This window comes from Scyliorhinus torazame, chromosome 3 (genome assembly GCF_047496885.1).
Source record: "Scyliorhinus torazame isolate Kashiwa2021f chromosome 3, sScyTor2.1, whole genome shotgun sequence".
NCBI classification, from domain to species: domain Eukaryota; kingdom Metazoa; phylum Chordata; class Chondrichthyes; order Carcharhiniformes; family Scyliorhinidae; genus Scyliorhinus; species Scyliorhinus torazame.
In genome coordinates, this window is record NC_092709.1 from 227,523,569 (window position 1) to 227,536,307 (window position 12,739).

General features: G+C 40.7%; 1 protein-coding gene across 5 annotated transcripts in view; it reads right to left on the minus strand.

Moving 5' to 3' along the window:
• Window positions 1-1,066: 1,066 nt before the first annotated feature.
• The window catches only part of kif2a (kinesin family member 2a), a 245,521-nt gene continuing 233,848 nt past the window's right edge, over window positions 1,067-12,739 (minus strand). For all 5 annotated transcript variants that reach the window (XM_072496970.1, XM_072496967.1, XM_072496971.1 and 2 more), the window contains 2 exons: window positions 11,610-11,745; window positions 1,067-3,753 (listed from right to left, as the gene is read on the minus strand). In XM_072496970.1, the coding sequence (XP_072353071.1) occupies window positions 3,668-3,753; window positions 11,610-11,745 (222 nt within the window). In that variant the 3' untranslated portion in view covers window positions 1,067-3,667. The remainder of the gene's footprint in view (window positions 3,754-11,609; window positions 11,746-12,739) is intronic.

Below are 12,739 nucleotides of genomic sequence, written 5' to 3' on the forward strand. Positions count from 1 at the left end.
TAGTTTGCTGACAGTTGTGCCGTTGGCCAGGGGGAGTAGCCGGGGTGGCCAGAAGTGGGCTGTGGGTGGAGACACCATTTTCGCAGCTGAACACACTGCCAACAGCCCACTGTGACCACAGGTCTTACAGGTGTTCCCCCAGGCCACCCCTCTAGGTGCCCTCTGGCCCCAGCCGACCCATCAGCTGTATGGGCACGCTCCAGCACAACCAGTGCCATCTTGTTGGCTGGGATGAGTGTGTGTGGGGATTGCAAAGTACATATGCGGATGCAGCTTGTCAGGCTCCCAAGTGTCAAACACAGACCCGGCGAATCCCGCACCGATTTTCATTGGTATCAATTGTGTTCCACGTGGCGCCAGTCCTAGTCCCTCCACAGTTGCTGAATCGATCCAGTTTTGGTGCCAGTTTTGCTGTCGTGAAAGTCCACGAATTCTGTGTTGACGTCAACACTTGTTTCAGAAACGGAGAATCCCGCCCCATGGATTTGGAAGGTGCTGTCGAAGGAGCCTTGTTGAGTTATTGCAATGCATCTTGTAGATTGTACACAATGCTGCAACTGTGCATTGGTAGTGGAGGGAGTGAATTTTGAAGTTATTGGATGGGTACCAATCAAGTCAACTGCTATGTCCTGGATGGAGTCGACCTTGAGTGTTGCTGGCGCTGTACTTATCCAGGCAAGTGGAGATGATTCCATCACACTCCTGACTTGTGCATTGTAGATGGCGGACAGGCATTGGGGGAGTCAGGATGCGAGTTACTTGCTACAAAATTCCCAGTCTCTAACCTGCTCTTGTAGCCACAGTATTTACGTGGTCGGTGCAGTTCATTTTCTGGTCAACAGTAACTCCCAGGATGTTGACAGCGGGGGATTCAGCGATTATAACAAACTGCAAGAGTATAAAACTCAAATGGTGATCATTACTCCCATTTTATTTTTTTTTTAGAAATAAGAGATTTCCTAGGGTGCTTTTGTTCTTTGATGTCTGCCTTCTGCTAATGACAATACAGATGGTCCACATACTCTGACCAAAAAATACTTTGTGATTGATGTAAGAGTCATAATAGTTAAATCACTGCAAGTTTATCAAGAATAATGAACCAACACTCAATGATAAACAGCGGATACAGTATTGCTACATAGATTATATTCATGTTTAAATTCACAATTGCAATATTCTTTTGAATAGAACATTGTGCTGTATGAGTTACCCAGATATTTCCTGTTTCCATAACATTTATGTATCCAGATCCTGTGGAAATAAATTGTTTTAATGAGGCCATTAGACAACCTAAAAATGAGGAAGCAGCATTCTCTTTTCAGAGGGAATAAAATCGGCTAAGCGACATATGCAGCTACATTAATGGAGGAGAAAAGGCAGAAATATAAATGATAACAACAAAAGTCTCATTAAATTCCTCTTTCAATTCCTAATTCTATGTCAGGAACCCTATTTAAAACTAATAAAATTCTGACTAGAAAATGCCACAACATGATATCTGTAAGAAAAAGCAAAATGAGTGATGCACTGTGCTATTGCTAAGTTAACAAAGGCACTGAGTGTTATAAAACATGTTTAAAACACAAAACTATTTCAAAACCCATGCTTCCATATCTAGCTTATTTTAATTTTTTTTGGTATTTTAGAAAGGGCTACTTAGAAACTTAAAGATCAAAACATCACAAAATGTACCTAAAAGTCAATCTTATACACAGCCCCTCACTATTCCAAACGATTCTGTAACTGAAATGATTTTAATGTAAAATATTATACTTCAAAATATCAATATTACAAGTGGGTGTCTTGAGCTGCCGAGATTAGGGTTCTCAACTGATGTTAAGTAACCATCACTCCTAAATTGAAAACTAATTGAAAATCAAAAAGTGTGAATATATTTTTTTGAATGCCCACAATTTCCAGTTGATTTATCATAATGAACATCATAGTTTATCAAAGCTCTCCAAATATTATATTGTCATCTCTAGTACTAAATCATACCTCATGTGGCTCAAGTTTGAATTATGTGAAGTTCTGATTGCATTAATGAAGACATTAAATACACATTTTACATTAATTGGAAGGATGCTGCGTTAAACTTAACTTTTCACATTCAGAAACATTTTACTGATGCTTGCAGGAGGCAAATTGGCAAAATGAACGAATTGAAATTTTGCATCCTCAGTATACAAATGAGATAAGAACAAGTGGTTGTTACAAATGAGAAATCATTAACTTATACATTTTTGTCTAGCTGGAATTTGTCAGATCATACCAATACAATGGTTGACATTGCTTCAATACTACATTTCAAATACAAAGTTTAAATTAACTTTGAAGAAAATTTTATATTATACATAAGTGATGAGGTCTTAAACATAAAAGTTGCCAGAGGAATAAAAAAAAAAAATCTAGGGACAGCCGGCTAAAGTTTTCCAAAAACCTTGTTTCCCAGTGATGTCTCCACTGCTCACCTGAACAGCGTGAAACATCAACACTGTAAACTATCCCACACACTCATTTGTAAGCTTCAAGTTAACAGTGCTCCAAAACATGTGTTTTAATACATTAGTAATCACCATTTAAATCTATATTTTAATTAATCCTTTTAGTAAAAGTAAACTCTCAAATTAAAACCTTGAAATATGAGAAAACTTTGTAGTTGAATCCTATTCCTTAATTTAGAAATAACCATAACATCTAGTGCGTGTCCTGATGTTGCTTGAAATACAACCCCTCCCAACAGTTCATTTATCTTTAGTTTTAATATTCTTTATAGTTGGTAAAATGGGATGCTATAAAGCACTTTACAGTAATTTTAAATATTTGGTGTACACTGCAAAACAGCTACATTAAAGACTTAATTGATAAATTATATGTATGTGGAATGTCAAGTTGTATTTGTGTACCATCTCAAGACTTTCAAACCAACTGCCATTTTAATTACATTGATGATATGGCACATATTTTGTGAGATAATAGAACTAGACAAAGGATGGCTCAACACACAAATAAAATGGAAAAATACATAGCACAATAAATTAATTCACACTGAAAACAAGGAATGCCTTTTTATTAAGTAACAGCTGTGCCTAATGTTGGGACACCTGCTTTTTTGAGGACTCGTGCTGGTTTGGGGTCATCATCCTCTGGCACAGAGAAAACAGGAAAAGCTCAGTCTGGTCTATGGGGAGTTACTTCACACCACAAATGGGTTGTGCATGCATACAAACACACTTCAAAACTGAACAGCCAGCTATGATAACAAAATGTAACCACATCAATTTAGAAATAAAATAAAAAATACAGAGTATCTAAAAGCATAATCTCCACAGTTATTTTGACACAGTTATTTTTAAAAAAAAGTTGGCATGGATTTCCTTTTCAAAGCTTCTTGGCAAAGCCCAAAAACTTTTTAAATTAAGTACTTCATAAAGTCCTAACCCTGTGAATTTGTGCTGTTGGATTAGAAGCATTTGTTCAGCAGTAATACCATGGGAGTGTGTTCAGAAGAAAAATTATTCAAGTCAAAGAAAGTTTCAACTGATGTAGTTCCAGAAGTTCTTAGCGTTCCAGTGATTGGAGTCTGATGACCACAGCTGACATTAGTAAGGAAGTTTCAGTCATAAAGATTTAGTAAATCAGTTAATCCTTAGCATGTGTCTGTCATTTAAATAGCTCGTGGCCGTTTGGGATTGATCTGCTTACTAGCCTGTTCTTCCTCCTGAAGAGCTGTACGGAAAGCTTTTACTTTATCTGTAAACAGAAGATACAAGTTAGTCATATGCTGCTGGAAAATAAAGATAATTTTCACTTTAGGTGGTGATGGAAGTCTGTGGGAAAAGAAAATAACTACTGCCAGTTTTCCCACAGCTAAAGCGAAAATTACCCCCAATATATACTCAGCAGTGTGCACAGGAGAAAATCAAGTCAATACGATATGATGAATTAGAATAATTATTTGTATTACTCACTGTAGAAGATAGCTTTGTAACAATGAACATTAACAGCTTAAAATGAGTAATAGAAACTGAACCTTTTATAAAATATAAATGAAATCTATTTACTCAAACAATTTTTGCCCATTTCTATGAATCAAGTGTACAAATTATTTAAAGTGTTCTCCAAATTTCAATCTCAATTAATCACTGCTTTAATGAGTTGAGCTACAGGTGAGGATTTAAAAAATAAATATTGTGGGATCTGCCACAGCCAGCATTTATTGTCCATACCCAATTACGCCCAAAGGCAGTAAGCTACCTTCTTGAACCACTGCAGACGATGTGGTAAAGCTATTGCCACAATGCTGTTAAGGGAGAAGTTACAGGAACTTGAGGCTTTGTCAATGAAGGAATGGTAACATACTTTCATAACGGGATGGTGCCATAAAGATGTGCTTATATCAATTTGTGACATTTAATCCACCAGCTGGAAACTTGTAGTTTTAAGAACAGACTTTTAAAAAACAGACTAAAAAAAAGATAACTAGCAATTAGTCAAACAATAGCTTTCCAAATTTGCATTACTATGCTGTCCACATTTCATTTGGATGGAAGTCCTGGGCATGAAGATCCCACCAGAGACAATAAACTCCTGAGGAATGTGAAACACCCCATCTCCTGTGCCATTAATAAGGCATTAAGACAAGTATCTGAGATTCAACTATTGGAGACAGTACATTAAATCTGATCACTTGGGCCATGAGACAACAGCTAAAGTAAACTTTGCAGACGTTGAGCTATCAGACCATCTTTTGGAAAACACGAACAGCAGCCTGATTTGGATCCCCTCTCCCGCTCAGATAGTGGAGAGAGCAAGTCACAGGACCAACACACACCTGTTGTGTGCTAAAAAAGACATTTTGCGAAGAGTTGATGCTGATTAACTGAGGACAAGCAGCTGAAGCTGTTGAGCCTTGCTCTCTCTCCATCCTTCCTAAGTTTCGAACCTGGTTGCTGAATGAAAGCAACCAGAAACCCATTAGAACAGAAATTCTGCTCAGCACCACTGTCTCCATGCGAAAACCAAATTAACAGGCTGCAACTTTAAATCGAAACATCAAGGCCACCAAAGGAGCACCTGACCAGCAGAGTCACCAAGCTAATGACCGTTTATTCCTTTTACTAATGGACTCTAATTTGAACAACTTTCTCACTGTCGCAAATTGGTATGTATTTTATTACATTCTCTAGATCGGTGCAAATACATTAAAGTAAACTTATTTCTTTGTTAAACTCAAGGAACTGTTGTCCGATTGGATCTTTGTGATCACAGCGTGTAAACAGTTAAACATTTACAATTTACATTAAGAAACCCTATTACGATCAAACAAGGAGTGGGAAAAGAGGGGAGCCATTCAACCCCATTTTTAATAATAATAATCTTTACTGTCACAAGTAGGCTTACATTAACACTGCAATGAAGTTACTGTGAAAAGCCCCTAGTCGCCACATTCTGGCGCCTGTTTTGGTACACAGAGGGAGAATTCAGAATGTCCAAATTATCTAACAGCACGTCTTTCGGCTCTTGTGGGAGGAAACCAGAGCACCCGGAGGAATCCCACGCAGACACGGGGAGAATGTGCAAACTCCTCACAGAGAGTGACCCGGGGACGGGATCGAACCAGAGTCCTCAGCGCTGTAGGCAGTAGTGCTAACCACTGCTCCACTGTGTCGCCCTCTTGACAGTTTTTTGACGATTTAGAAGCTACCTTGGAACCAAGCATGTCTGTCACTGGTGCAACCACCATGGAAAGGCTCCGTTAGAAACCCTATAATATCCAGCCATTCCAAGGAATCTCAACTCCTTATGATTCTGTAGAATGGGAAACTGATCAATGACTTCTACTTTAGTTTGCACAGGGAGAACCTTGCCTTGGCCCACAACTTTTCCAAGGTAAATTACAATTGCATTGCCAAACTCACTGTTAATTTAGTTAAGTGTGAGGTTAGCTTTTACCAAACGGTCAAAAAAAACTAATCTGCTGTATGTGCTCTGCCCAATTTGTACTGTGCATAATTACATCATCAAGGTATGCCTCACACCCATGCAATCCAGACAATAATTGATTAATCAAGAAAGGTCGCAGGGGCATTTCTCATACCAAAGATCATAACAGTATACTGAAACAAGCCCTCACTTGTCCGAAAAGATGTGTCTTTTACACACACAATAAGGGAGTCTTGTTAATAGCCTCTTAACGTGTCAAATTTGCAAACCTACTTAGCAGGACCAGCTTGATCAATGTAATCGTCCATCCTTGGAAGAGGATAACAGTCCGCCTTTGTCAAAACATTTACCTTTCGGTAAACGGTGCAAAATCGGTAAGTACATCAAGTTTCAGCACCAGTAAACACTGAGCTCCAATCTGCGGCATGGTTCAATTATGCCATGTTTGAGCATGCCCCGAGATGTTTCCTTTTTCAGGACTCATAGAATCATAGAATTTACAGTGAAGAAGGAGGCCATTCGGCCCATTGAGTCTGCACCGGCTCTTGGAAAGAGCACCCCACCTAAGCCCTATCCCCGTAACCCAACCTAACCTTTTTGGACACCAAGGGCAATTTAGAATGGCCAATCCACCTAACCTGCACATCTTTGGACTGTGGGAGGAAACCGGAGCACCCGGAGGAAACCCATGCAGACACGGGGAGAACGTGCAAACTCCGCACAGACAGTGACTCAAGCCGGAATCGAACCCGAGACCCTGGAGGTGTGAAGCAATTGTGCTACCATGCCGCCCATGGTAGGGATGGTGCTTAACAGTGTGGCAATGCCAACGCCAATAACATGATGCACAAGCTCTGTTCTATTTGGCGCGTCAGAAAATAAAACATTGCATGACCAAAGGATCGCAATCAGTTTGGTTTATTCCCTTTCACCAAGATGTTTCAGTGGAAACTGCAAATCACTTAAAATCTCAGAGTTACATAATCTACCCTCTGGTCCACCTTGAAAAATTATGGAAGAATCTGGCTCCTTCAAGTGTGAGGTGTCTATAACACATGCTAAAGAAATAGACTTCTCCGCTGTAATCTCCCGATCGTCCTACGCTCTCCTACAGTAGCTTGTATATTGACATGACAAAGCCTGCTCCTTTTCCTGCGATCGGGAGTGGCAACAAGATAGTCAACATCACTGATTTTGAGCTCCACAACATATGGCCCACTGTAGCGTGCCTATAAAATGGGAGCCAGGAGTAGGTAACAACACCAGCAGAACTGAAGGTCTCCAGAACTGAAGGTCCAAGTTTTCACTTTACGGTCATACCAGAACCTAATCTTTTCCTGCGAAATTTTCTAACCTAGACCTTTCCACTTTGCATGCTCTACAGAGCCTTAACTGAAACTTACTCACATAAATGTGTAACAAATTGGTAGAAGTGTCATCCGCCAATCACTTCTCTTTCAAATACTTTAAAGGTCCACTAACAGAGTGGCCAAAGACAAACTGGATGGACTGAATCCCAATCATTCCTGGAAATCTCCCTTACAGCAAACATCATGAGATGTACACCTTTTTCAGTCTCGTTCAAACTCACAGCAGTAAGTTCTTAAAATAGATTAAACCACTCCAGTGCCCCTTGTGACTCTGGATGGTACGCACTTGAATGATATGGTTTAATACCAAGCTGCTGCATAATCTGTCTAAAGATTTCAGACATAAAATTAGAACCTTGGTCTGATTGAATAGACTTTGGAAGTCTAAAAAGAGGGAAGAACTTAATTAATGTCATAACCACCACCTGGGCAGTTATTTCCCTCATAGAAATGGCCTCAAGAAACCGGGTGGATGCATACATGACTGTTAATATATATTGGTTTCCAATCTTAGTTCTTGGTTGGGGACCCACACAATCCACAATAACCCTACTAAAAGGTTCATCAAAGGCAGGAATTGACTGCAATGGGGCTACTGGAATCTTTTGATTAGGCTTGCCTGTTACTTGCCAGATATGACCAGACATGCAGTATTCTGCCACATCATGCTTAATCCTGGCCGAAAGAAACTTTTTAAAATTCGCTCATACGTTTTTGTCACTCCCAAATGGCCTGCCATTTTACGTACCACCATGAGCTAGAACCAAAATCGGTTTATCATACACAGAGGGGACCACAATCTGAAAAATCACGTCCCACTCCTCATGAACAGGAACCTCTTATGGCCTCATCAGATAAAAACAAACAGGAACTTTCCCTGTTTCTGTCTCAAAGCATTTTCATAGAAAGTAGACGGGTCTGAATTTTTCTGTTGATGCTCAATCAACTGCTCCTTGGCCTGGAGTACTGATATAACACCAAGTCCTCACCTATGGGACAGGCGAATCAGGATTTCCAGTGAATATCTCACTCAGGTTAACACAGTCACTGAAATCAAATTTCCCTATTTTGATAGAAGCAGTTTCCTCTATCCTCTTAGGGTATCGCATGGGTTACAGTACCAGCAGGAAGCACTTTAGGGTATTTCTCTGTCAATTCATCCGAATGTTCAGGTCATAAGAACTGTTTAGATATTACTGTATTACCACTAGCTAAATCATTTCCTAAAATAAAGGTCACATTATCAACAGGAAGGTCAGGAAGGATCCCAACGACAACATGTCCCGAAACTAACTCCAACCTCAAATCAATTCCATGAAGAGCTACATTCACAAAACCCAACTCAAGCCCCTGAACTAGGACACTAGTTCCTGTAGAGGTCTCCTCAGACAAAGGCAAAATATCTTCCAATATAAAAGGCTGGGCTGCACCAGTATCCCTCAATATAGTAACTGGTTGTGAAACATTCTCACCTTCATGAGACAAAAACACTACCCCTTTCATAATAAAGGGCTCATACTCTTTGAGAACTGGCTGCTCAACTCCAGCATCCAACTCTTCACAAAGTAAATTATCCAGCCCACATGACTACATTTTCACCAGAGCCATCCCTTTGTGAAGGCTGTTTGTTCTTCTGCAGGTCCCGAGACAGTTTATGCTCTATCTTTTTATAACAGAAACATAGAGGTTTCTGTTCAGTTCCCATATCCTTCTCTCCACTAGCAGGTGCTTCCACTGCTTTTCCTTTTTCAACAAAACCAGAAGAAAGCCTAAACTTTTCCAGGCTAGCTGAACTCTTAAACAGGCCTTTTGTCTCATGCTTCACTCTATCATGTGAAGAGTGTTTCTCCAGGAAATTCCCTTTGTGGATTGGCACATACTCACCAGATACCACAGCCCTTTTTGTTCATTTAAATAAGCAACCAAGTCATTAGGTAGACTCCTTTTATAGTCCTCCACAAGCATCATCTCTGTTTTTTAAAGTCAGAATTTATTTCCTGAGAGTCACATCATCTATCAAAGAGAGTTTCTCTCTCTGTGGCAAATTCAACAGATGTTTGACCCCTGCTTGCTATAGTTTCTAAATTGCTGTCTAAACACTTCACCATCAAGTTTGCAAGATCTCAATATAGTTGCTTTAACATCTTCATACTTTGTTCTACAGACGGGAGCTGCACTTCTGTGCCCTCATTAAATTGCTCCGACATTGAATTAGTAATAAACACATCAAGTACAAAAACCATGTTCCTTTAACCCAAACTACTCAAATTTCCTTGTCTTAAAGAGTTTAGCACCTCAAACAGTGAAATAGGACGTTGCAGAAGAGTAAAGCACACAACTGACTGAGTATTAACAGAGTGCAACTGGGATTCAAGTAAGCATTCACAAACAACCACATCAAAGTAATCACTATCAAACAGCACCTGCAGCCTGTTACAGATCAATCCCGGACGAGCCCACAATTTTGTTATGATCCGTGTAGGAGGAGAACATTCAGCCCATCAAGTCCCAATCCCCCATCATATCCCCGTAACCCCATTTAGGGGGAATTTAGCATAGCCAATCCACCTAAATTGCACATCTTTGGACTGAGGGAGGAAATCGGAGCACATGCAGGAAATCCATGCAGACACGGGAAGAATGTGCAAATTCAACACAGTCACTCGAGGTCAAATGCAACTCAGGTGAAAGAGAGACACCCTAAAGGCAGTCAGTGGCAAAAGCTCAAAACAGCACCCCTGCTGCTTCTTTCCACACTCCTCCCTCCTTTTTCTCTGCCTACTCTGGGCAGTTTTATCACAATCTCACTTCAGGTCAAATGTTTGTCACAAGATTCAGTTTTATCACAATCTCACTTCAGGTCAAACGTTTGTCACAAGATTCATTAAACTGATGAGCAATTTAAAAACAAAAATCACTTGCTCGGCTCTATTCTTACTTCCCTATTTTTTGTTAATGATGGCAGCAATACCCCTTTAAATCACAAATCCTTGACCATCTCTCCATCTCTTAATATTCTTACTTCCCAGGTGAGCAGATATCTCGCTTTTAAATACCTCAATTGATTTTGCATTTGTTCTACCACTGCAAGCCATTCCCCATCCTCACAATGCTTCATGTAAAGCATCCTTTCTGCCATTCACCATTTACTGATTTAACTTGAATTCTAAAGTTATGCCCCTCATATTTTAAATTCATATACAACAGGGAAAAATCACTGTCTATCTACTCCATGTCCTCCATTATTTAGAACATCTCAATTAGAAAACCAACTCTCGAAGCTGAAGTGCCTAAATGTCAATATAGTGCTGAAAACCTGTGTGCCAAAACCAACCACACCTCTAACTAAACTGTTCCAGAACAGTTACAACACTGGCAGTGTATGATCCTAAAGTCCGAGAGTCGGTCCAGGCCTCAAGAATTACTTCTCGGTGAGGCTGCTACCAACACCAACTTCCTCCAATTCTGCTCACGATCCAAATCTTGTGATTACAAGGAGACCAAATGTAGATTAGTTAATCGAGTTCCTTGACATCTGTCTCTCAAGTCTTTTGGATTTGGATTTTGTTTGTCACGTGTACCGAGGTGCAGTGAAAAGTATTTTTTGCGAGCAGCCCAACAGACCATTAAGTACATGTAAAGAAAAATAAATTTTAAAAAATACACAATAGGGCAACATAAGGTACACAATGTAACTACAAAACACCGGCATCGGATGAAGCATACATGGTGTAGTGTTAATGAGGTCATTCCATAAGAGGGTCATTTAGGAGTCTGGTGACAGTGGGGAAGAAGCTGTTTTTGAGTCTGTTCGTGCGTGTTCTCAGACTTATGTATCTCCTGCCCGAAGGATGAAGTTGGAAGAGTGAGTAAGCCGGGTGGGAGGGGTCTTTGATTATGCTGCCCGCTTTCCCCAGACAGCGGGAGGTGTAGATGGAGTCAATGGATGGGAAGCAGGTTTGTGTGATGGACTGGGCTGTATTCACGACTCTCTGAGGTTTCTTGCGGTCCTGGGCCGAGCAGTTGCCATACCAGACTGTGATGCAGCCAGATATGCTGGTCCAACACTGATCCAATGTAGTTCAAAACAATGTCAGGAAACTGCCCTCTGGCACTGATATTGACTGTTATGTATTCCCTACAGCCATGGAACTTGCTCCCTTCTTTACATGAAAATGATACCCGAATTTTTGTTTTCAATGTTTGATTATAGTTGCTATCAAAGATACTGCTATTCGTAGACAAATTCGTTTGTATGCCAATTGAATTGGGGTTACATTTCTTTAAACCTACCTCTCAATTCTGTTAGAATTTCAACTTTCTGGTCTAAAATAGCTTCCAGCTGTGTGGAGTATGCATCCACATCATAATCCACTTCTTCAGTCATCTCCAAAAGGACTTTTTCATCTTCTAGCCACCGAATAGATTCCTGTAAAGAAGAAAACCAAACCAAATGTTGATAATGCACAATAAATAGTTATAAAACTTGATTATTAATCTTTAAAGCTTCACTGCAGATATTTAAAACTATTTTTTTTCCTTCAGCCAGTTGGTTTTGTAAGTCTTTAAATAAAATAATTCAAATCATTAAAACAAGTTAAAAGCAATTCAACCTTTTCCATAACATTCCATACCCAAAAAGCATTCAGTATTAAGTGACACAAAGGGTATTAGACAATCGAGCATTAGTGTTGTGGGGGGGGGGGGGGGGGGGGGGGGGGGGGAGCAAATATATTAGCATTGAAAAGTGAGGGGGTAATGGACAGAAATGAGAGATTAGGATCAAACAAGTCATTTTCAGGTTTGTAGGCTGTAACTAGTGGGGTGCCGCAAGGATCACTGCTTAGGCTTCAACTATTTATGGAGCAGAATTTTATTGTTGCCCACGGTGGGTTTGTAAGGGAGAGGGCCACCCTCAAAGAACAAAGAACAATACAGCACAGGTCCTCTAAGCCGGTACCGGTCATGATACCACCAGGCACCCCCAGCAGCCTTCTCACTGAAGCCCTTAAGTGGTCAACATCACTCACCGCCTGGCCTCCATTTTGAGGTTAAGGGGAATAGTTGAGGGGCCTCGGCAGGAAGGGGAAGTGGCACCTCCCTCAAGGGAATGCTTTCAACATCAGGTGCCCACCCCCTGCTCCCTGCAGGTCGGACCCTTCCCCTCTGCACATCATACCCCCAACCCCTTCTTCTGGGCCACAACTCCCCTCCCACCATGAGAACCCCCACACTTACCTGGTCCTGGACTCCAGGATTTAGAATCTGGGGACTGGTTGGAGTCCCAGCCCTGGCCTCTCCTGCCACTGGCACTGTAGAGCTGCCAGCCAATGAGATTGGCCAGCAAAACCTTAGTGGGACGGGATCCAGTCTCCAGACAATTAATGCTCCTGGGATGCGTTACCTGCCGATTCTTCAGATGG